Source organism: Phyllobates terribilis, unplaced genomic scaffold (assembly GCF_046119375.1).
Source record: "Phyllobates terribilis strain yellow unplaced genomic scaffold, ASM4611937v1 Scaffold_8__6_contigs__length_399053987, whole genome shotgun sequence".
Taxonomy (NCBI): Eukaryota; Metazoa; Chordata; class Amphibia; order Anura; family Dendrobatidae; genus Phyllobates; species Phyllobates terribilis.
In genome coordinates, this window is record NW_027362768.1 from 286,189,363 (window position 1) to 286,214,519 (window position 25,157).

At 45.7% G+C, this 25,157-nt stretch overlaps 1 protein-coding gene across 1 annotated transcript in view; it reads right to left on the minus strand.

Annotated features, from left to right (window-relative positions):
- Positions 1-25,157, minus strand: part of LOC141157742 (uncharacterized) — a 126,792-nt gene that overhangs the window by 56,383 nt on the left and 45,252 nt on the right. Inside the window, exon 3 of the mRNA XM_073645280.1 lies at positions 13,560-13,674. Coding sequence (XP_073501381.1) covers positions 13,560-13,668 — 109 coding nt within the window. The 5' untranslated portion in view covers positions 13,669-13,674. The remainder of the gene's footprint in view (positions 1-13,559; positions 13,675-25,157) is intronic.

Sequence of the window (25,157 nt, forward strand, 5' to 3'; positions counted from 1 at the left end):
GCAGACCTGCCACCTCTTTACCCGCAACAGCCAGCGTGATTGGCAGGTCATCATTTTCTTTGGAGGTGGTAACACCAGCTGGTGTTGAGCGCTGTCCAACATCGATAGCACCACCTTTGGATCAAGGCAACCTAACATGTCCGCCTGCATCTTCCTCACAGACCGGCAGTTTGCCGGGGACACCCTTATCAACCCCGTCTAAGCACAATAGCCAGCCCTCGGTCCCTCAGATGTGGACAAGTAAAAGACCATTTCCTCCTAGCCATGAGAAAGCTAAGAGGTTGAATTTCACCATCTGCAAGTTCTTGGCTACAGAAATGCTGCCTTTCCGCCTGGTGGACACAGAGGATTTTCGAGACCTTATGTCCGTCGCAGTGCCCCAGTACCAGATGCCCAGTCGGCACTACTTCTCAAAGAAAGGTGTGCCTGCGCTCCACCAGCATGTCGCACACAACATCACCGCTTCTTTGAGAAACTCTGTGTGTGACAGGGTGCATTTCACCACAGACACTTGGACGAGTAGGCATGGACAGGGGCGTTACATGTCGCTGACTGGGCACTGGGTAACTATGGTGACAGCAGGACAAGGGGCTGCTGTCCAAGTCTTGCCGTCCCCACGAGTTGTGCGTCAATCCTCTTTATGTCAAAGTTCCTCCACTGCTTCTGCCTCCTCAACCTCCTCTCGGTCTTCCACCTGCACTCAAAGCCTGTCTGGTCATGCCCCAAGCTTTCTACTTGCGCAGAAGGGATCCTGCACACCTCCTTACTATGCTGGCAGTAGGGCTCAACGTCATCAGGCGTTTTTTACATTGAAATGTCTGGGAAATGTGAGTCACACAGCTGAGGAGTTGTGGTCAGCTCTGGAGAACCAATTTCATGAATGGTTGTCTCCACTGGACCTGAAACCAGGGAAGGCCATGTGCGACAATGCTGCAAACCTGTCTGCGGCCCTTCGCCGGGGCAATGTCACACACGTGCCTTGTATGGCTCACGTGTTGAACCTGGTTGTCCAGCAATTTTTAGCCCACTATCCCAGACTAGATGGCCTTCTGCAGAGGGCACGGTCGCTGTGTGCTCACTTTCGCCGTTCGCATCCCGCAGCTCAGCGACTTACATCTCTACAGAAGTCGTTGGGCCTGCCACTTCACCGGCTAAAATGCGATGTGCCTACCCGGTGGAATTCAACTCTGCACATGTTGCAGCGACTGTGGCAGCACCGACAAGCCCTGGTGCAATACGTTCTGACGTATAGCCTGGGCCAACGAGATCCAGAGGTGGGGCAAATCACGCTGGAGGAGTGGTCTCAGATCAGGGACCTATGCACCCTTCTGCACAGTTTTGAAATGGCGACGAAGATGTTTAGTGCTGACGATGCCATTATCAGCATGACTATTCCGGTGATTTACATGCTGGAGCACATGTTAAACAGAATTCGGAGTCAGGTGGTGGCACAAGAGGAGGTGGAGGAAGTAGAGGAGGAGGAGTTGTATGCGGAAGGGCTAACATCTGCAAGGTCCAGACGGTCGGCAGCACCAAGGCGGCAGGCATGTGAGGGTGGGGGAGATGGTTTTACCAGGGCGCATGGTAGCAGCCAAACTAGTGAGGAAGGTGCAGGAGCCCAGGAAGAAGTGGACGACGAACTGATGGAAGACTCATCAGATGAGGGAGACCTTGATCACATTTCTGTTGTGCGAGGTTGGGGGGAGAGGACAGAGGAAGGAAGCATGATTGTTACCTCGCCACCAACACAACAGGGACTTGGTGCTCCTGGATGCGCAACACACATGAGTGCCTTCTTGCTGCACTACCTGCAACATGACCCTCGAATTGTGAGAATTAGAAATAATCCTGACTACTGGGTTGCCACACTGTTAGATCCCCGGTACAAAAGTAAATTTGCAGAAATTATTCCTGCCATAGAAAGGGATGCACGCATGCAGGAGTATCAGCAGAGACTGTTGCAGAATCTTACATGTGCTTTTCCACAAAATACCAGTGGTGCACGTAGTGAATCTCACAGTTCCAACTTGCCAACCGTGGGACTGTCAAGTGTTCAGCACTCAAACCGTAACAGAACCACAGTATCTGCTGGTAACATCAATTTTGCGGAATCATTTCACCACTTTTTTAGCCCATCCTTTGCAAGGCCACAGGAGACAAGACGTCTGACACATAGTCAACGCCTAGAGACGATGGTACAGGAGTATCTCCAAGTAAACATTGAAGCCACGACTGTGTCACTGGACCCTTGCTCTTTTTGGGCTTCCAATCTGGATAAATGTCCGGAGCTAGCCACTTACGCCTTGGAGATCTTGTCATGCCCCGCAGCCAGCGTTCTGTCTGAACGTGTGTTCAGCGCTGCTGGTGGTGTGTTGACAGATAAGCGCACGCGGCTCTCCACTGATAATGTAGACAGACTCACGTTCATAAAGATGAACAAATCATGGATCCGAAACGACTTTTCTACCCCTGTGTCATCCTGGGGAGAGTAAAAGCTTGATGATTGGTTAAAATCACCCTACCAACCGTTTTAAGCTTTCAAATTACTAATCATGTTTATCTGTATCTTGGCTGGAAAATAATTTGGGCTTTGTAGCAGTGTGCAGCACTGATTCTATTAGGCCATCTATAATAAGCTCCACCAGATTTAAAGTTACTAATCATGTTTATCTGTATCTTGACTAGAAAATAATTTGGGCTTTGTAGCAGTGTGCAGCACTGATCCTATTAGGCCATCTATACTAAAGCTTCACCAGATTTAAAATTAATAATAATTTTTAGCTGCATCTAGCCCGGAAAATAATTTTGGGGCTCCGAGATGCGCAAGACACATAAGTGCCTTCTTGCTGCACTACCTGCAGCATGACCCTCATATTGTCAGAATTCGAAGTAATCATGACTACTGGGTTGCCACACTCTTAGATCCCCCAAACTTTTCGATCAACCTTTTCATTTTAATAAAGACCAAAAAAATGGTCATTTTTGAAATTATAAGCATTAGCAGGTTGTTAGAAACTGAAATCAAACAGTTTTCAACTCAAAACTTTATTCTAGGTGATGTTACATTTTCACATAGGACCCCTTGTTCGAAAGGAGCTTCTGAACTCTCTCGTCCATTGAATTTGTCAGGTTTTGGATGGTTTCTGCTTCAATTGTTTTGCATGAGGACAGAATACCCTCCCAGAGCTGTTGCTTAGATGTGAACTGCCACCCGCCATCATAGACACTCCTTTTAATGATACTCCAAAGGTTCTGAATGGGGTAGAGGTCAGGGGAGCATGGGGGTCACACCATAAGTTTGTCCCCTTTTATGCCCATATCAGCCAGAGATGCAGATGTTTTATGTGCAGCATGAGATGGTGCATTATCATGCAGAAAAATGATCTTGCTGTGAAATACACGGTTCTTCTTCTTGAACCATGGCAGGAAGTGCTGTTTGAGAAAATCCACATACATTATGGAGTTCATCTTTAGCGCCTTCAGGGATCCTAAAGGGGCCGACAATCTCTCTCCCCATGATTCCAGCCCAAAACATTACTCCACCTCCTCCTTGTTGGCGCTGTAGCCGTGTTTGCGTGGGGTGTCCATCAACCAGCCATCCTCCACTCCATCCATCTGGACCATCGAGCGCTGCACGGCACTCATCCGTGAACAAAACAGTTTTGAAATCAGTCTTCATGTAATGTTTGGCCCACTGGAGCCGTTTCTGCTTGTGTGAAGTGGATAGAGGAGGTCGACAGGATGGCGTATGCAGAGCTGCAAACCTCTGAAGGACCCTGCATCTTGTTGTTCGGGGGACGTTGGAGGCACAAGCAGCTTCAAAAACTTGTCTGCTGCTATGACAAGGCTTTTTTGCCGCTGCTCTTTCAACCTGACGTAATTGCCTGTAGGAAAGAGTCCTCAATTTGCCCTTATCAGCACGCACACGTGTGTACTGTGAATCAGCTACATACTTCTTGATTGCCAAGACACTTCATCCTGATCATCGCACAATGTTGATTGTAGTCATGCCTTGACCTAAACACTCCACAATTTGTTGCTTCTCAGCAGCCGACACATCCTTTTTCTTTCCCATTTTGGCAGAAAATGTAGGCTGCTTAATAATGTGAGACAGCCTTCTTAAGTAGTCTTGCCTTTCATTGGACACACCTGCCAAACTAATTAGCACAGGTGTCTGCAATTGCTTACAGTGATATAAAGAGCCCTGACACACATCACCATCAATGAGTTTAACTGACAAACAAACAAATTCTTCCCTTATCACTCCTAAACACTTTTTGCATAATAATTTGGAACACAGTGTACATGTGCTTTTCCACAAAACACCAGTGGTTCACGTAGTGAATCTTACAGTTCTAACTTGCCAACCGTGGTCTGTATGGAGTTGTTCAATAAAGGGCCCAAAATTAAGATAACATAGATGGGAGAGGTCTCTATGAATAGGAATTCCTAAGTATTTGATACCCTGTGAGGGCCAGGCAAAGGGAAAGTTGGACTGGATGGAATCCTATATGGATTTGGGGAGGGAGACATCGAGGGCCTCAGACTTCGCTGCATTGATTTTAAAATTTGACCATGTAACAAAGTGATCTATTTCAGCCATAACAGCATGGATGGATATATGTGATTGAGTGATATATACTAGGACATCATCAGCAAATAGAGAGCACTTGTACTCGGTGCCTCCCACCTCAATCCACCTAATATTGGGGTTATGGCGAATTGATGAGAGCAGGTGCTCCGTCACTAGGATGTATAAGAGAGGGCACAGAGAACATCCCTGCCTTGTCCCATTGGTGATTGTGAAAGGTGATGAAAATGTTCTGACGCGCCCCCTGGGCCTTGGGACACCCGGAGCCGGACCCTTTTTGGTGGATGCTGGTGGTTGTAGTCTCCGTGGCGGCAACCCGGTTCCGTGGCTCAGGGCGGTCAAACCAGTGGCGGAACTATTTATGTGGTTTTGATGTTTAAATGTCCGACTACGCCACCCGTGGATTGCGGTCAGAGTGAACCGCCGCTCCAGGGCAGACCGCTATGGCTGGTGTTGTGGGTGCAGCAGAGCGTAGCATAACTCCCCACGGGAGGAGTATAGCCTCAGGGCAGTGTATGCGGAGGATGGGGGTGATGGTGCAGGGCAGCAGCAGTAATGACACGGAGTCAGTGATGCAGTCCAGGGCCTTTACTCACAGTTCTTATTATCCAGACCACATCTGCAGGTAACGGCTGCCCACGTCGTACTGTGCTCACCAGGTGAGGGGCTCAGACAACTCCCAGATAACTTTGGAGTGCTTCACAGGACCCCCTTTGTGTGTCCTTTGTCTGGCCTTTCTTACCAACCCTTCTGTCCGGCTGCCTCGGGCCTCCTCTTGGTAAACTTGGCGCCAGTTTCCCTGACCCTATGTGGTGCCTCCTGTTTCTAGCTGAGGGTCGTTTCCTGCCTCCACTAGTTTCGGGGACCGGTCTCCCCCTTTGGCCTGACCCCTCCACGCAGGTGGATTCGGGCGTGCGGTGGCGACTCGCCCGTCCGCACCCCTGAGATCCCTTCGTTCCTCGTTCCTGGAGCCTTCTCCGCTCCTCTTCCTTCCTTCTCCCTCTTCCAGGCCTGGGCCTCTGTTACTAGGCCCGCCTCCGGAGCAGAGCTCATGCAGAGCCCCTGCTCCCTGCCACTTCTGCTCAGACTTCTCTGCACTGAACTAAGATGGTGCCCACCTTTTATACTTCCTTCTCAATGCACCCAGGAATTGCTTCCTCCCTGCTCCTGCACTACAGGGTTCCCCTTCCTCAGTGTTCCCTCCCCCCACTCCAGCCAGGGACAGGGACTGTCGTGCCCATCTCAGGGGCCTATTGGTCGCCCTGCCGCACGGCAATGTGGTGTAATGCATGCAGGTGTCGGGTCCTGATCCACACTACATCCTTACCTGAGAGTGAGATATCACACCTTTGGGTGAGGTGCAATACCTCTGTAGCAACCGAGCCCTCAGGGTGCTACAGTTCCATTTATCTTCAGCCTAGGTGACGTATTGCGATACAGGGCCGTGATTTTGGCTATAAAAGGGTCCCCTAGACCCCTACCCCAAGCTTTTTAAGAGAATCATATATGGCGTGCCAGGAGACTCTATGGAATGCTTTCTCAGCATTCAACGAGAGTATCTAATTACAAATTTTTAACTGCATCTAGCCCAGGAAATACTTTGTGCCTAGTAGCAGGGTCTGCTAGTCAGCGGATTATCCCAGCTGTTAAGCAAGCTACACCACCTGTAGTTTGGACACTTCATTTTTTCAAAGGAAATGCTTCGGGACCACGGGATACTCAGTGAAGAGCATCAGGAGGCACCCCAAGGCATAGGGGCTCGGACTGGCAGTAGGATGCCTTGCGGTGGACAGCCGAGCTCGATCCTTATAAAAGCTTTTTAACTGCAGCAGCTTTAGTGGACGCTACTGGAGCTGGAATTACGCGGCTGCTGGCATGAGACTTGCCCTCCAATAGATCCTTGTAAATGGATTTAAAGTGTATTTATTCAAATTAGAGAGACAATTTAAATTAAAAAGCTTAGAGCTGCCTCCACCACAGGGGGGCTCGCTCGACCCACCAGCGGACAGGCACCAGTATTGGGTGAGGGGGGCTGGCCGTCAGGGTTCACCGCGGCTCTGGCACAAACCCGGCGACACGGAGGTGGCACGGGCAGGAGCGGACTGAACGTGTCGGCTTCTCACTTTTTGGATTTTAGAAGGGCATGACATGCCTATATCTGTGTCTCCCCCTCCTTTTACTCCTCCACCTCTTTTCTTTTCGCATGACTATATGTACTTGTCACTTTTCCATGTGTTAGTTGTGTCTTCTGAGCAGTTTGTCAGCTTTTGGACACCTTTGAAGGTGTTTTCTAGGTGTTTCTATGTGTTTTTGTTTGCCTGCCATTGGTTTTAACGGTGTTCGAAGGTGTTCGACGAACAGTTCGACGAACAGTTCGGCGAACACACGGGTGTTCGACGAACCGAACCGAACTCGAACACTACGGGGGTGGCTCAACACTATTAAAGACTGATGTACTTGAACTGTCCAGTAAAGTTGAACTTGTTATAACGAACCGGATATTCCCTGTTGTGTGAGCAGCTTATGCTGGACCTGAGGACATGGATGCAGAGTGGGTCTCTGGCCTACAAGTGAATGTAAATCAAACTTCACAGCACACTACATATGGACTGGGACACTGTGTGTTTGTGGTGTACCAGGGCGTGGAGAAGCAGCAGCTCGCCCATGGCTACCACCCTGTACAAAGTGCCAACACACCTGCACAAGGATCCACCAGGAGATTCACCTGTTCCACTGTGGGCCTGTTTGAGACGGCTGATATCTACCACCACTACATGGCCACTATATAGTGGCATTGGGTCTTGGTCTTTTTTTGGTATTTTTATTCAGTAACTGTACTCTTTTCTGCAGAAGTTCCCACTATACTCACTAGGATTATGAGTTACCTGGGTTGGGAGCCCACTCATACGTCTCATGCAGATCAAATAGAGTCAGATTTCTTTAGTGACAGAGGAGGTTTCCTACATTTACAAAAAATTGTCAGGCAGGCAAAAGGAAAATACTGGAAGGTGAGATTGATGCCTTTTTTCCTAACATGGTATGTTACAATTTTATATTTCTACATATGCTAAATTGGCTGATTTATTTGATATTCTTTAATGGCATGATATAATACACAGTGAAGCTGCATCTGGATCTGCATCTCATTTTCTTCAGTTTGTGGTGTAACCACAGGTTACAGGATGGAACATGCAGGAAATACAAGAAATCAAGAAGGCTTTCCCTCCTATGGCTTCAATTACAGTACAGTTGTTTTCAATATAACTCTATTAGGAACATCCAAATAATAATTTATACGTTTAATTATTCATCAGCTCCTAAAATGGCTGTTTCAAAATAAACGAAAAATAGTTGGACAAAAGTTGTTTTCTTACATCTCTTCAAAACTGTTGCATGTTAACTCTTCTCTTCGCTCCTTAAAGGGAATCTGCCAGCAGATTGTTGGTACGCAATCTGAGAGATGTATGATGCAGGGACAGATAGCCTGATTCCAGTGATGTATCACTTACTGGGCTGCTTGGTGCAGTTATTTTATATAATCCCTGTTTTTCCTACTGTAGATGTAACGGTGGTCAGAATGCTGAGCTGTGTATAACCCCGTTCACATCCCTAATTGGCAGATTCCTGTGTACATTGTCAGCAAGCTGCCAATTAGTAGTGGGGGTGGGGTTACACAGATTAGCTGGAATGGCCTGCAGGTGACATATAGTCCTTCAGTGATAATCTCCTGCTGATAAAACACTGATTGTATTGAAATTACAACCCACAGCCTAATCAGTGTCACATCACTGCAGCCAGGCTCTCTTGCGCAATATTATGCTGCTCTCAGATTAAACAGCAAAAAGTTGCTAACAGATTCCCTTTAAAGGGGTTACTCTCCCATTTTTATCATTGGAAATCAGGGAAGCATGGCATAAAAATAAGAAAATATAGCTTACACACTTATCAACGGCTACATTGTTTACATCCATATGAATATGTGACCACAGCAGCCAATCGCTCGCGCTAGGCGTCACATGTTGTCTCTCACCAGCAAAGGACCAAACTACTAGAAGTAGAATGGCAGGTGCCCGCAAGGTGAAAATATTGCAGTTTGCATACCTCCCAACTTTGGAAGAAGAGAAAGAGGGACACGCCCCTGGCCACACCCCAATCTACGTCCATTTACCATTTCTTTCTCCCAGGGGCCGCCTCCAGGTTTTCGTGGGCCCCGGGCGAAATTCTCAGTGGGCCCCTTTAACACATAACACGATTCATGATGCACAGATATGGCAGAGAAATATACAGTAGGTATAGTACAATGCCAAAGATTTCACTTACTTCTTACATTACATGAGTGATTTCTATTGTAAATAGCGATTGTAGAATTTACAATAGATAAGAAACCGGCAAATCCTCGCAGCGCACAGTGCGTGTCAGGGGGAATTCAAAAGTTTTCATTTTAGACCTGACAATATAGTCCTCCATACAGTATTATGGGCACCACATAGTTCTCCATACAGTATTATGGGCACCACATAGTCCTCCATACAGTATAATGGGCACCACATAGTCCTCCATACAGTATAATGGGCCCCACATAGTCCTCCATAAAGAATTATGGGCACCACATAGTCCTCCATTCCTCCATACAGTATCATGGGCACCACATAGTCCTCCATACAGTATTATGGGCACCACATAGTCCTTCATACAGTATAATGGTCATCACATAGTCCTCCATACAGTATTATGGGCACCACATAGTCCTCCATAAAGAATTATGGGCACCACATAGTCCTCCATACAGCATTATGGGCACTACATAGTCCTCCATACAGTATAATGAGCCCATATATTGCTCCATACAGAATAATGGGCCCCATATAAAGCTCGATACAGAATAATGGATCCAATATAATGCGTCATACATAATATTGGACCTCATGTATTGCTCCATACTGAATATTGGACCCCATACAATGATACATACAGAATAATGGGCTCCATATAATGCTGCATATAGAATAATGGACCCCATATAATGCTCCATACAGTATAATGGACCCCATATAACGCTCCACACAGAATAATGAGCCCCATATAATGCTCCATACAGAATAATGAGCCCCATATAATGCTGCATACAGAATAATGGGCCCCATATTATGTTGCATACAGAAGATTTTGCCCCATATAATGCTCCATATAGAATAATGAGCTCATGTAATAATGTCCTCTTACTACAGACTCTCTCATCTCTTGGTATCAAAGACTTGGCCCTATCCTGGATCTCCTCATACTTAACAGACAGGACATTCAGTGTCTCCCACTCACACACCACCTCCTCATCTCGCCCCCTATCTGTCGGTGTCCCCCAAGGTTCAGTCCTAGGACCCCTGCTCTTCTCCATCTACACCCTCGGTCTGGGACAGCTCATGGAGTCTCATGGCTTTCAGTATCATTTCTATGCTGACGACACACAGATTTATCTCTCTGGACCTGATATCACCTCCTTACTAACTAGAATCCCACAATGCCTATCCACTATCTCATCCTTCTTCTCTGCTAGATTTCTAAAATTTAACATGGATAAAATAGAATTCATCATCTTTCCCCCATCTTACTCAGCCCCCCCATCTGACCTACCCATCAAAATCAATGTCTGTCCACTTTCCCCAGTCCTACAAGCTTGCTGCCTCGGGGTAACCCTTGACTGATCTCTCCTTCAAACCACATATCCAAGCCCTCTCCACTTCCTGCCGACTCCAACTCAAAAACATCTGGACACGGACATTCCTCAACCACGAATCTGCAAAAACACTAGTGAACACGCCCTCATATTCTCCTGCCTCGACTACTGCAACCTCCTGCTCTGTGGCCTCCCTTCTAACACTCTCGCATCCCTACAATATATCCCAAACTATGCTGCCCGACTAATCCACCTTTCCCCCCACTATTCTCCGGCCTCTCCTCTCTGTCAAACGCTTCACTGGCTCCTATTACCCAGAGACTTCAGTTCAAAACCCTAACCATGGCATACAAAGCCATCCACAACCTGTCTCCTCCATACATCTGTGACCTAGTCTCCCGGTACACACCTACACGCAACCTACGATCCTCACAAGATCTTCTTCTCTACTCCGCTCTTATCTCCTCTTACCACAATCGCATAGAAGATTTCTCCTGTGCATCCCACTACTCTGGAACTCTCTACCCCAACATATCAGACTCTCGCCTACCGTGGAAACTTTCAAAAGGAACCTGAAGACCCACCTCTTCCGACAAGCCTACAACCTGCAGTAACCATCGCTCCACCACACCGCTGCACGACCAGCTCTATCCTCATCTTCTGTATCCTTATCCATCTCTTTCAGATTGTGAGCCCTCGCGGGCCGGGTCCTCTCTCCTCCTGTACCAGTTTGCTGTTGCGTTTTTGTTCAAGATTTTTGTAAGTGTATTTGCTATGTATACCCCTTTTCCACATGTAAAGCACCATGGAATAAATGGCTAATGATCGCATAGTCGATGGGAGGTATGTGTCACTGAGATGGCTGTCCTCTGTGATGTAACCCGGAGTATTTCTCTAGTGCATGTAAGCACTAGGATGATCGTTTGGTGTACCTGGGACCGGGTTATGGGTAGCTTGGAGAGTTGGGCGGGTCCACCTATGGGTGTGGTTAGCAGCCTTTAAAATGTTTGCCATTGTTTGGCACATTTGTTGTGTGTTTGGAGGGAGAAGGCCTCCTGTGTATGGTTGTCTCCAGACAGAGCCAGGACACTGGATGCTACCCTGCCTGTGTGCCACACAGGCCTGGTTGAGCAGAGACCTGCTAAGGACACTTTACTATGCTTGCCTGAACTAAAGGCTGTTTGTTTTTCCTTTTGGCTTCTGGGTTTCTGAAGCAATAAACAGACATGAACTTTTAAAGGAACATGCTTCCTGTTTCCCTCACGGCACACCCAAGTGAGTAAAACCCCTACAATATATATATAAAAAAATCAAATAATCATCTCTCCTTGCTGGCGGCAGGTCAGGACTCCTCAGCATCTTCCCGCACTCTGCACTGTTAGAGCAGAGGGCGTAGTGTAGTGACATCACCGGGCCCTCTGCCCTGACACGTCACAGAGTCAGGAGATGCGGAAGACGCCAGAGCTGTGGAGGAACGGGGAGAGTTAAGTTACTATGGCAAGTGCCGGGGCCCTGAGGAGGCGGGCGCTGGAACCGGGCTCTCCCGACTCCCCGATAGCGAGTGGGTCCCCCGCTTCCTCAGGGCCCCGGCACTTGCCAGGAGAACAGATGTGCCATGACGGTACAAGGGACTGAGCCCTCAAATCGGGACAGTCCTGCCGAATATGGGAAGGTTTGGAGCTATGGTTTGTATTTTTGAACGATGCTTGGCAGCTTTTTAAAATGAAATATGTTTGATTTGAGATTACGGTAATTCTAGGACCACACTCAGCCTGTGATAATGTACTTCAAAGAACGTGTCCTTTGTTATAGTGTAGAAAAAACAATTCTATTTATATAGTATAAGCAGTGCTTATTTGAAATACAAAAATAGAAAAATACACTGCTCAAAAAAATAAAGGGAACACTCAAATAACACATCCTGGATCTGAATGAATGAAATATTCTCATTGAATACTTTGTTCTGTAGAAAGTTGAATGTGCTGACAACAAAATCACACAAAAATCATCAATGGAAATCAAATTTATTAACCAATGGAGGCCTGGATTTGGAGTCACCCCCACAATTGGAAAAACACACTACAGGCTGATCCAACTTTGATGTAATATCCTTAAAACGAGTCAAAATGAGGCTCAGTATTGTGTGTGGCCTCCACGTGACTGTATGACCTCCCTACAACACCTGGGCATGCTCCTGATGAGGTTGCGGATGGTCTACTGTGGGATCTCCTCCCAGACCTAGACTAAAGCATTCACCAACTCCTGGACAGTCTGTGGTGCAACGTGACGTTGGTGGATGGAGCGAGACATGATGTCCCAGATGTGCTCAATCGGATTCAGGTCTGGGGAACGGGCGGGCCAGTCCATAGCTTCAATGCCTTCATCTTGCAGGAACTGATGACACACTCTAGCCACATGAGGTCTGGCATTGTCCTGCATTAGGAGAAACCCAGGGCCAACCGCTCCAGCATATGGTCTCACAAGGGGTCTGAGGATCTAATCTCGGTACCTAATGGCAGTCAGACTACCTTTGGCGAGCACATGGAGGGCTGTGCGGCTCTCCAAAGAAATGCCACCCCACACCATTACTGACACACTGCCAAACCGGTCATGCTGAAGGATATTGCAGTCAGCAAATTGCTCTCCATGGAGTCTCCAGATTCTGTCACGTCTATCACATGTGCTCAGTGTGAACCTTCCTCGGCAAGAAAAAGTGTACTTTTCTAATAGCAATTTCATATGGTGTACTCAAGGTGGTTGTGAAAAAGGGAAGTACGGTACATAACATTGGAACAAGATACTATTAAATAAAAGGGTTACTAACTTATTCACAAAAGTAAGTTATTCTCTAACCATAGTTTAGGGATTACCTGCTTACAGGGGCAGGTCCAACCACAGGGACCTCAAATCGGGGCTCTAGAACTCTGAGAACAGGGGTCTGGAGCCCCATCCTAAGTGGAGCAGAGGTCTCTCTTCTCCACTCATCGTCTATGAGACTGCTGAGTGCAGCACTACGCTACTTTTGGCAATCACATTAACACTAAATGAAGCGGAGATTGAGCATGTGCGCCTTTGCTCCATTCAAGACCAGGCTATAGAGCCCCATTCTCAGGTTTCCAGTTCTATGATCTCTCGATCCCTGAAAGTCCAAGCAGTTAGACCCCTCAGCGATCGGCAAGTTATCTCCTATTTAATAGGTAGGAGATAATTTGCATTTTTTTGGAATAACCCATTAATGCAATGATACAGTTTCGAAATATTTATGTAAAATCTAGCTGCCATCGTAGATTATCATACCTGCCTTCAGAGGACCGGAAGGGGACACAACTAACTTTAGAGGAATGGTTGCTGCCTGGTGATCTTCAGGGCGTAGATATAATAATTGGTACTTATCTTCACAATTCATTAAATCCTACAAAGTATAAAAGTAAGTACAGCTGTAAAATCAGACAATTATATCCGGAAACTACAGAGCAAACTGGTCAGATGGTAGAAAGACACTAAATTCACTTTCAGTTGTTTCCATTTTCCACTGTTTTCCATTTTAACTCTTGTTTCATGAATCTACGTTCCAGCAGAATACAAACCATACCACCCAACTGTCCCAACTCTCAAGAAATAGGATTCAAAAGTGGCAAACATACTTTGCTCTAATTGCTTAGTTTTGCAGCCACATCATGCAGTATATACAAATTGCCCAGCACAACTCATTCTATTGAATGAATATGCAGGTGCAAGTATTTTTGCTGCATTTGGAAATGTGGCTGTACCACCAATGTGTTGCACTCTATCTAGCCAAAACTGCCTTTAACTGGAGTGAAATATAGCTGGATCTTATTCTTGCTCATTTCATTTGAGGACTTGGTTTGAAAAAGGTGAGGGTTTAAACTCCTGTCTTGGGCATTCTGGGCTCTTCTTCCTTCACCTCAGTCCGCAGCCCTCTGTTGTGCTCCCCGTTGTGTTTTGCAGAGTGCCTGGTGTGGCTCAGTGAAGTCATCTCCATGCTAAAATATAAGACCCATTGGGACACACACCTGTGTTTTAAGGTTGAGATTCAAGACTTCAGTTTGTTTAATTCCCTGCTGACTTCCACTTCATCTGTCCTGCTTCACCCAAGATTCCTGAGTGTGCCATCCTGTCAGCTGCACCCACCCACGGGGTCTGAGTACCCACCCGGACCTGGGGCTTAGTGGGTCCACTTCACAAGGTTAGCCTCACAGTGAGTCTTTAGTATAGGATCCCATCTAAAAGTAGTTGCCTTGTTGCAGTAAAATGGGCCCAGATACTTTGATCAAAATGGGCACTAACAACCTATCTAGTAAAAGCTGAATTCGTGTATACAATGTTTTTAGAATACTTTTGCATGGTGTTTGTATATATTCACATTTATATTGCAGTCATACCATACTTTCACCTGATTAGTCATTTAATAATCTATGTAGTGTTGGTCAATTTCTACTTTTTCTACATTTTCTGCTAGAGGATACTGTCAACATGAGCTTTTATTTCTTGAAATTTACATCTTGGTAGTTGATGACTTTCAATTTGATGTGAATTGAATTTGCTTGGAATTTTTGTAAGTCTGAAAAACCTAGTGAATTCAAACACCTCCATTTTACACATTCGAGAAGACTGCAACAGCTAGAGAAGGATCACATGACTTTGGGCATGACCATGTTGGCATCTCCATAATGCCTTTCAGCTACTACATCACATATTAAAGCACAGCCAACCAGAAAGGATTATCATAACCTGGGTGTCATCAGAGTTTTGACAGTGTTTTTCAGGTATGGATAAATAATAAGTTACAATTTTTTTCCTATTCATTGCAATGTAAATCATGGCCAGCACATGGATGGCACACGGATGCCATCCATGTGCTGGCCATGATTTTCACGGATCCATAAACTTGTATTGGTAATCTTCATTTATGCTGCTGGAAAAAAATGGACATTTCTCTCTGATTTTTGCAAGGACAAACCATCTGGGAAAATACATGGACATGTGAACAGCAGCATAGATTTTATTAAATACATGTTCTGCTCGTGAAAAACATGAATTAAATATGTATGTACAACACAGATGCCTGAATGTGGCCCTACACTGTATTTTTGTTAAAGAGCTTGAAAAGGGTTGAATTGTCACGCACAGTGTGGGAAAGACTAAGTGCAAGGGATGAGGGGAAGGATGCCTAGACACTAGGGCAAGGGGGAGTGGAGACCCATAGGCAGATCTAATGACACCCTGCCTACCCTACCGTCCCTATATTGGTTCCACACCAATCGCCGAGCAGGAAACCTAAGCCCTGTATACCCCTAGAGCTAGACCCTAGCTAGGGAGGGGGGGGGGGGCACTGGTAAGTCCCCACTATAAACTAAAGACAACAAGGGAGACAAACAAAGGGGAGAAAACTTAGCTTGAGCAGACACCAGAGGGATAACACAAAACGTCCTCCAAGTTCATCAGAGAGGAAGCTAGCCGACTGCTATAGCTCCAAGCCTTCACAAAGGAAAATGAGAATATCACCAGTGATTGCCTGAAGCAGACTGAGAGTTTATAAACACCCAGGCCAGGGTGTGTCAATCAGAGCAAGAGGGAGTTTGCCGCTGGGTCCAATAGTCAGAAGGATTAGGAAGACGTCTGCAATGCCAAACGCAGAGACCTTCTGCAGCCAGATGCAGAGCGACTGTTTGTTACATCTGACACACCCGTGACATGAATACAGTTCAAGAAGATCTATTAGTATCATACATATTTTTTCAGGGCAATTGGAGGCTTTGCAGTAATTTTGATTCACAATTAATTGATTTGTTACAATTTTAACTTTTTTTTTATTATTTAGCAAAGCTGTCAAATTCAAATTTCAAAGTAGTTCCGAATCCTTATCTCAAATTCAAAGATTTGAAATATCTAATTGAACAATGTAAACAATGGTCACATGAAATCAATATTACAGGAAACCTATTACTTCTTAGATTTAGCCTTATGGTAATTAAGTACACCTACAGCACCTTAGGGCAGCATTCCTCATAAAATAATTTACCTGACAGTCGCATACAGTTTAAGTTCCCCTGTGTAACGTGGCTCTGTCCGAGGTTGCCTGGCAGCTCGAAATAGGGTTCCATGGACATATTTTGCACTACCTAGTCTGACTATTAGGTCCCAGGGAAGCCCTGCCTTTCACACTTTAGACCCTCTAAAGGGATGTGGACGTTAAGATCCCTGGGTTGAGTCACTGAAGTATCTGTTAGCTGGTGGAGCTGGCCGGCAGGAATAGTCAGGTAGCTGGGTCAGAACCAAGAGGTATAGATAGGGACAAAATAGTCAGGCAGAAGAATGGTCAGGTCAGAAATTAAAATATTCTTTAGAAATACATGAGCTGAGAACAACAGAAGTTAACCTGAGCAAGTAAAAACTATAACTGGCAGCCAGGAACTGATGCTGGAGGTTTAAATAGGAAGTTGTCCTGCTCATGGCTCCAGCAGAGACCTAATTACATGATACTAATGAAAAGACAACAGGAAAGCTGTCTGGAGGGACACAAGTCTCAGTAGAACTAGGGTTCAAAAGAAACATGCCTGAGCTGCCCAGCGGCAACCGCAGTGCCAATGTTGCATTGCCCTGCAATAGGGGCAAAGGTGGCAGGAGAGTGTCCAAACATGGATTTACATCTTGCAGGTGGTTTGCTAGTACTGGTGGCACCAGTATATAATATAATATTGGCAATAGCTTCATAATTATATAACTGTAATAATTCTATGGATGATGAGTTATCAAATGCAGAATCATGTAGCTACAGCTCAAGAAGGTATGAGTTGTGAACTTCAGATATTTATTTTTTTAACTTCCTGAAAAAAAATCTAATTTACAATAATTACATTTGTGTTAAATAAATAAATAAAAACAAATTGCCAAAAGGAAATGTATTAAATATAAATAAATTAATGACCATTGTAATGAAAGAGCTAAATAATACATTATAGTTAGATCAATATCTAAGAAGTAACCTTTCTCCTTGTGGAAAGCGACATGCTAAGCACGTCAAGGTGAGGAGACTTTTAAAGCTGCAATGCTCCTCTGGAAAATATGCAAATTGTGTCTTCAGAGAGGAAGAGGACTAGAACTCTAGTGCCACCTATTGGAAGTAGCAATCCTAAAGTCAATATTGACCCTTTAAGGAGCCTTGTCACATGACTTAGTTCTCTTCCTCTCTGAAGAGACAATTTGCATATTTCCCAGAGGAGCATTGCGGCTTGAAAAGTCTCCTCACCTTGACGTGCTTAGCATGTCGCTCTATGCAAGGAGAAACGTTACTTCTTAGATACCGGTCTGACGCCTCTCACCCAGCCAAACTAAAGCTCACACTTTGCACTGACGAGGGGCTGTACCCCAAAACACAGTGTCTGCAAATTGAGTTTCTGGTCTTGGCTTTTATCCTAAGTCATGTGACAAGGCTCGTTAAAAGGTCAATATTGAAGTTGCTACTTCCAATAGGTGGCACTAGAGTTCTAGTTCTCTTCCTCTCTGAAGAGACAATTTGCATAGTTAGATCAATAAAAGTTCTACCTAAATAGTGTATCTGGAATTTGAGTTAGATTGGTAAGCCATCGGGTCGATTACACAAATGACACTGATCAAACTCTGATCAGAGCTTCATTAGAGTGGCAGCTTAGTGTGATCTGATCCTCTTGGATGAGGAGAATCATAGAACACTGTGAGGAGAAGATGGAGAACAAAATTTCTCCATCTTTTCTATTGTGTGAGTTCAGGGAAATCGGACTGCATTCAGATGTCATCCGAGTGAAATCCGATGATTTCCACGCACTCATTGACTTGCATGGATGAGAGCGGTCTGAATACCGAATCAAACTCAGACATGCTGTGACAAAATGGGGCATATGCACGGCCCCATAGACTAACATTGGTTTAAGTGCGATGTTTTGTCAGATCACACACCGACTGATAATACGGTGGTGTGAGCGAGCCCTAATTGTGATGTCGCAAACCATACGATCACAACAGATCTATGCAAGTAGTGTTGGATGAGGGCACCTAGACAAAGGAAACTATCCTGGAGCTTCATCAATTTCTGCAGGATAGGTGTATGCCCAATCCTAACTACTGTATATCCTAAACCCTACAGCAAGCATCTGGTTTTAAGGTCAGTTTTCAATATAGTTGTTTTGACCTTTGGGTCCTTTACTATAACTGGATGATCCTCTGGTAGTAAGAAGGGATAGTTTGTCAGTAAATATGATGTGCATTATCTTGATTCTTTCAGCAAAAAATATTTAATCCATTTTAAGTCAGTTTCTATCATATTATCCTTCTTCCTGTATGTCAACGCTTGTTTACTGTCAAATCATAACAAATTATGGCTCCGATGCGAATTTCCTCAGCTGCATTACTATTTATCTGACTTGTTGTTAGTTTGCATTCGACAAATATCTTCTAGTGTCCTAAATCCATTATTTTATATTGTAGGGCTCTTATTCTGTGATGCACTCTTGTCCTTTTTCCCATTTCACTAAATCAGTAGAGACTTGACTTGCTAAAGTGTCAACTGAATTGTAATTCCTAATAAATGTCATTTACTAGAAGACCAAGAATAATGGTAATGTCGTTTTGATGATTTCATAGTTTGCTATGAAAGAACTACTGTATAAGCAAGATGGACTTTAGAATTTATTTTATTTCAAAACGGATGGGTCAGAGCTGCCAACTATCTGTAAATTCATAAGGATAAAGGTGACATTGGGCCAGAGTGCAAAAGGGTAAAAAAGATAGCTTGGGGCCGCACGGTGGTTCAGTGGTTAGCACTGTTTCTTGGCAGCTATGGGGCCCAGGGTTCAAATCCCACCAAGGACAATATCTGCAAGGAGTTTGTATGTTCTCCCTGTGTTTGCATGGGGGGTTTCCTCCAGGTTCTCCGGTTTCCTCCCATAACCCAAAGACATACTGATAGGGGATTAACATTGTGAGCCCCAATGAGGACAGCAATGACAATATTGTATATCTGTAAACATAGTTAATAAATAATAGATCAGCCAACAACATGAACCCTACTGCTATGTTCTGGACTGTAAATACTATTAAAGGGAATCTGCCAGCAGAATTTCACACTCCAAGCTATTTATATGCACATTGTGACAAAGTCACTGGCAAAGTGCTGGAGGGGAGTTATGTTTCACTGAGGCTATTAGTTTCAGTGATTTGAAACCCTGAAGTTTTGTTCCAGCACACTATGTGGTGAGAGGGGTTAAGCATCCATTTTAAAAGGGCTGGGTTTTTGAGAACAACCATATAGTGGGTGGGAGGTTGTTCTCCATATCTCCACCCCAGGGTTTGGTCTGAAGTTTAAATACACAGCCTGCTGAGACATTCAGTGTTCACTGTATCTGAAGAAGTTAGCTCCAGAGAGAGCTTGTGTTTGTATAACCTGAACCATGTGTTGTGCTAAACCCTGAGCAGCTGGATTCCCACGGATGTATGGACTATGCTGTACTGTTGTTTTGGTTTTGCAGTCAAGCCAGAAGGGCTGGTGGTGTTGGACTACGCAACTCAGTACCCAAGGGCGGTACTACTGAGAAACTCATCCACCAGGAGTATAGCCTGAGAGGTAGTTCATATTTTCTCCTGGACGGACCTGCCAAAGGAGATCCTGACAGACCAGGGAACTCCTTTTATGTCTAAGATAATGAGGGAGTTGTGTAAGGCTATCCAGATTACACAACTACCGACGTCGGTGTACCATTTACAGACAGACGGACTGGTGGAGAGATTCAATAAAACCTTGAAATACATGCTGAAGAAGGTCATGGAGAAGGATGGGCGAGACTGGGATTGCTTACTGCCGTATGTGCTGTTCTCCATTAGGGAAGTCCCCCAGGCCTCTACGGGATTCTCATTGTTTGAGTTGCTATACAGACGGCACCCTCGGGGACTTCTCAATATTGTGAAGGAGACCTGGGGAGCAGAGGTTACACCCCACTGGAGCATCATCAAGTCTGGGATCCAGATGCAGGAACGGATCGCGAGGGTGATGTCGATTGTCAAAGAGAGCTTTCTTCAAGCAAAAGAGGCTCAGGCAAGGGTCTATAATCAGGCCGTAAGGTTGAGACAGTTCAGCCATGAAGAAAGGGTATTGGTGCTTGTTCCCACAGTCGAAAGTAAATTTATGGCCAATTGGAAAGAGCTGCATGAGGTATTCGAAAAGTTGAGTGATGTCAACTACAATGTGCACCAACCAGGAAGAAGAAAGCCATACCAGGTAGACCACATCAACCTACTTAAACCATGGCGAGACATGGAACCGGTGGAAGCAACGTGTCTGGTGGCCAATCCTGAAGCCAGGATTAAGGATGTCTCAGTGGCTGAGGCACTTGTGTTTGTATAACCTGAACCATGTGTTGTGCTAAACCCTGAGCAGCCGGATTCCGGCGGACGTATAGACTGAGCTGGACTGCTATTTTTGTTTGGCATCATGCCAGAAGGACCGTGTTTGTTTTGATGAACTTCAAGTTGGTTTATGTCGTTTTTAAAAAAACCAACAAAATATTTAAAAAGACAGTGTTCCTGAATCTACCTCTGTGTGCAGCTGAGTGAGCCGACCTACCACATATAATAGTGCACATGTAGCTCTTTCAAAGTCATGTTCAATAATACCTTTACATGGCCAGTCCATTCCTCTATTACTGAGAAATCAATGTTTTAATAAATATGCAAATGAGTTTGAAGGACTATGGTAAATCTGAAGCCTGTGTTATTCCCCATCTTGGTGCTGTCCCCTGCTTTACTGCTGGCTCCTTTGCCTGAAGTCACACAACATAGAGGTTGTTCTACCTTTTAGTTAGGTATGTTTAGCACACTATACCAATGTATTTTAAGCCATTGTATTATGAATTTGATGAGACTGGCCTGTGACAAGGAGGACCAGTTTGTGTGAGGCCCCAAATGATGTCAGAACTAGCATATATATGGGAGATGCCACAAGTGTCAGAAAAGTATAGCAGATGTCTAAATAAACTTGTTGCCTTATGTGAGACTATTCAAAACACCAAGCATGTTACCTCATGCAAGAATGTGAAACCGTCAAGCTTGTTGCCCACTTATATGTAAAGACATTGAACCATTATTTGCATAAACCTGCCTTCATTCTCCCATCTATAAGTGGGCACACTCTACCCATACTGCCAACTACATCCTATATTACATTTGAACGGGCATACCATCTTCTATTTTATCAAAAGGTTCAAAAACAGACAAAAAACCCATTTACAATACTGATGCATGAGTGACTATTTTGAAGCAGGAGGAGCTTGTACGGGTGATTTTGATACACTGCCCCCTTTCATTTAAAATAAGCCATAGAGGCAGTGACGCGCCCCCTGGGCCATGGGGTACTCGGCAGCCGGGCCTCTGGTTGCTGGGGGAGAGACGGCAGGATGGTCCCGGAGGAAAGACGGACACTCACACGGGGGTAAGCTGGCTTGTGGGGGACCTGCTCCAAATCCCCAACGAAGGTCCTGGGCGGGCTGCAGGACTGGTGTAGGACCACTGGTTCAGCCACGCCAAGCAGGTTTTAGTGGTGGTGGTCTTGTGAAAACCACTAGGGGGCACCTCAGGAGGTGCAAATTATGTACAAGGTGGGTCGTTCACAGTTTCCGACCTCCTAGTAGTGCAGGAACTTATATACTTAAACATGAGAGCTACCAGGGAACTCGTAGTTCAAGGGCGCCCCCTCCTGGGATGCGCCTGGGCATGGGAGGTAGGTGACCCGTCCTGGTCATCCTCCCGTTGAGTCAGGGTGTCCTCCTGCAGAAGTTCCGTCACCCTCTGAACATCTAGGGCATACGGCAGAGCCATGGGTATCAACAGGGTCACGACCCCTGCTGGTGGAGTGGCTGCTCTGGCCTGGGCAGCGCCGGGCGCAGGTTGGACATCTGGAGCGTTAACCGGTGCTCTGGCGGCTTGCTGGTCATCGGCCATAGTTGCGCCCCCCTAGTGAACTGGAGCCTACCTTCTTCACTTCTTATCAGGTAGGCTGCAGCTCCGCGGGCGACGGTCTTCTTCCAGGACCTTGCGTCGCTCGTGTCTGATGTCAGAGCATCCTCTGGGCTCCTTCCAGGACCTGACGCTTCCTGGTTCGACGTCAGGGGCGGGGCGTGTCCTGGCCTTCGCGCGCTTTTCACAGTCACGCCTCTCGGGTTCCCGCGGTTACGCCCCTCTTCTTCCCGCGCGGCGACAGGAAGATGGTGGACAATGGCGGGAAATCTCGGGAATGGCGGGAAACACTCACCACAGTGAGTATCACAGTCTTTGAAGGCGCACAGTACCCGGTGGCAATGGGCACGCAATCCTGTTCGGGACGCCAAAGCTAACGCGCCCCCTGGGCCATGGGGTACTCGGCAGCCGGGCCTCTGTGGATGCCGGTGGGGGATATCACGGTGGCTGGCCCGGTCCATGACCCAGGGCGGTCAGTAAAAAGGGGGAGATTTTACAGGGGATTTGAAAAGTTTGTGACGCCACCTGTGGAATGCGGCTAAGGGGTGCCGCCGCTGCGGAGCAGTCCTCTGGAGCTGGTGTTACGGCAGCAGGGATGGTGTGGCTCTCCACAGGTAGAGCTAGCTCCAGGGCAGCGTGGGTTGTAATGGATGGTGGTGCAAGGGAGATGGGACCCAGCTGGGTCAGAGGAAAAACAGACACACACACCGGGGCTAGTTTCAGTACCTTTACTGCAGATGGTAGTCAGGTACGGTCCGGGGCACTTGTAGGTGGTGTGCACTTCTGGTCTTGCTCCCCAGTGAGCGGGTGTAAGGCCTCCTTTCTGTATCTTCCTGTCTCTCTCCCTGGAGCTTCTGACCTGTCTGGAACAGGGTTTAGCTCCCTTGATGTTTCTCTCACCCGTCTTGCTTGGCAGCGAGGGCTTGCCCACTGGTTACCACGATCTCTGGACGCTGGGGCCTTCGTGGTACCTAGTCCTCTGAGTGTGCGCTATTCACGGGTGGACTGAGGGATATGAAATCCTCCTCAGTATGCCGGATTCCCTACTGGGCATAGAGATCCCAATAGGCTCGGGCCCGGTGCCCGGCTTGCAACAGGGGACGAACCCTCTGTGGTTCCTCTGTCCCTCATGGCTCTTCTCTTCTCCTTGGCTTCGAGCCCACTCTAGGCTCTCACTGGTCAGACTAGCCCGCAGCTTGGGCCTAGCCTGGCTTTCAGCCACACAGACTTCAGCTTGTCTGGTGCTGCAGCATCGTGTCGCACTCACTGACTGACTTCCTGAACTCCACCCCCCAGTATATGTATACCTGACAGGGCTCCATCTAGTGGACTTGGGTGGAGGTGTCAGCATGTATTGAGGCCACTGGGGAGAATCCCATCTGTGTAACACCAAGGAGTTCTGTGACAGGGCGTCACAGCAGATTCTCAGGGGATCTATGTCCGGCCCATAGATCTTAACAGCTCATTTACATATTAAGAAAAATGTGGAAGTGCACAGATATCACGGCATACTTTTCTTCAACTTTTTATGACCTACATGCCCATATAGACAGCTTAGGAGAGTTGATTATACTGACAGATTCCCTTTAATAAAAATCTAAAAAAAAAGAAATTATAATATGTATAGGATTAATTTGCATAAAAAGTACAGCTGCCTTCTAGACTCAAACATTCACAGTTATAACTACATACAACAATCGCTTTGTATACCTGGCCAGTTGGGAAATGAGAGGAATAGCAGTCATATTTTTAGGATTCAGTAGAATATTTATTCTTGGAACAGAGAAAATGTTAAGAGAACATAGATGAAGGACTGATCTACCCTTTACAATGAGCCACCCTTGTTGCCATAGAAACATGCAATTTGCTTTACTTAGTTATCTAAGAAAGTGAAGAGGGAAGAGACTGCTTAACTTTTTTATTTTATTGACTTCACAATTGTCCTAGAAATCTTTTATGGTATACCGCCAAACTATACAGCTAGCCGTTTGTACATAAGAAATTGTAAAAATATATTTTCTCTAAAAATTGATATAAAAGAGGGTGAATTCTACCATTAAAAAGTTATATTTGGTCATTGATTTATCTACTTTTTGATTTATGACCATTTGCATTCTTCTCTCTTATCCTCTAATAAATTCTACATGGGGAATTCTTAATATTAAGAGATTAGCAGCAAAATTCGAATTTGCCGGTTTGCGCAGAGTTTACCGAGAAATTTCATTTGCAGAGAAGTTATTCTCCTCAAATTTAATGTCCCTTGTTATGCTCTGGGGTCTCATTAGACCCCGGGGTATAATTAACGTAATATGTAAAACATAAAATAAATACTTATAAGCACATTACCACTCACCTACTGGCCATTCCCTCAGCTCCCTCCCTGCTGCCTGGTCCTCCATACCTCAGTCATGTCGTATCTTTGGCCTGCTGTTTACTCTAGGCTGGGGCTTCCGGCAGTGAGCAGGCCATGGAGTTAACTACACATGTGCAGGGACCGGAAGTCGCAGCTGGTGTTCACTGTAGGCCGTGACTTCCGTCCATGAGTAGGCCCCGGAGTTCAGTGAATTCAAGGGCCAGCTCACAGCACTGATGAAAAATGATCTGAATACAAGAGAGATCACTGACATTGGAATGAGGCCTTAGGGTGATAGAATTCAGTTTTTTCTTATGTTTCTTGATCTGTACTAATCATATTCAGTAGATATGGGCAAATATATCAGAGTTGAATTGAATTGTACTCGAATTTACAAAAATTAGCATTTTGGATAATACAGATTTTTTTGTAATTGTCTCTGTGCTTATTCATATCTTCGGCCCTGTGTTTACTCTAGGCATTACAAAAAAATCCATATTCTTCAAAATGAGAATTTTTGTAAAATTTGAGTAATATTC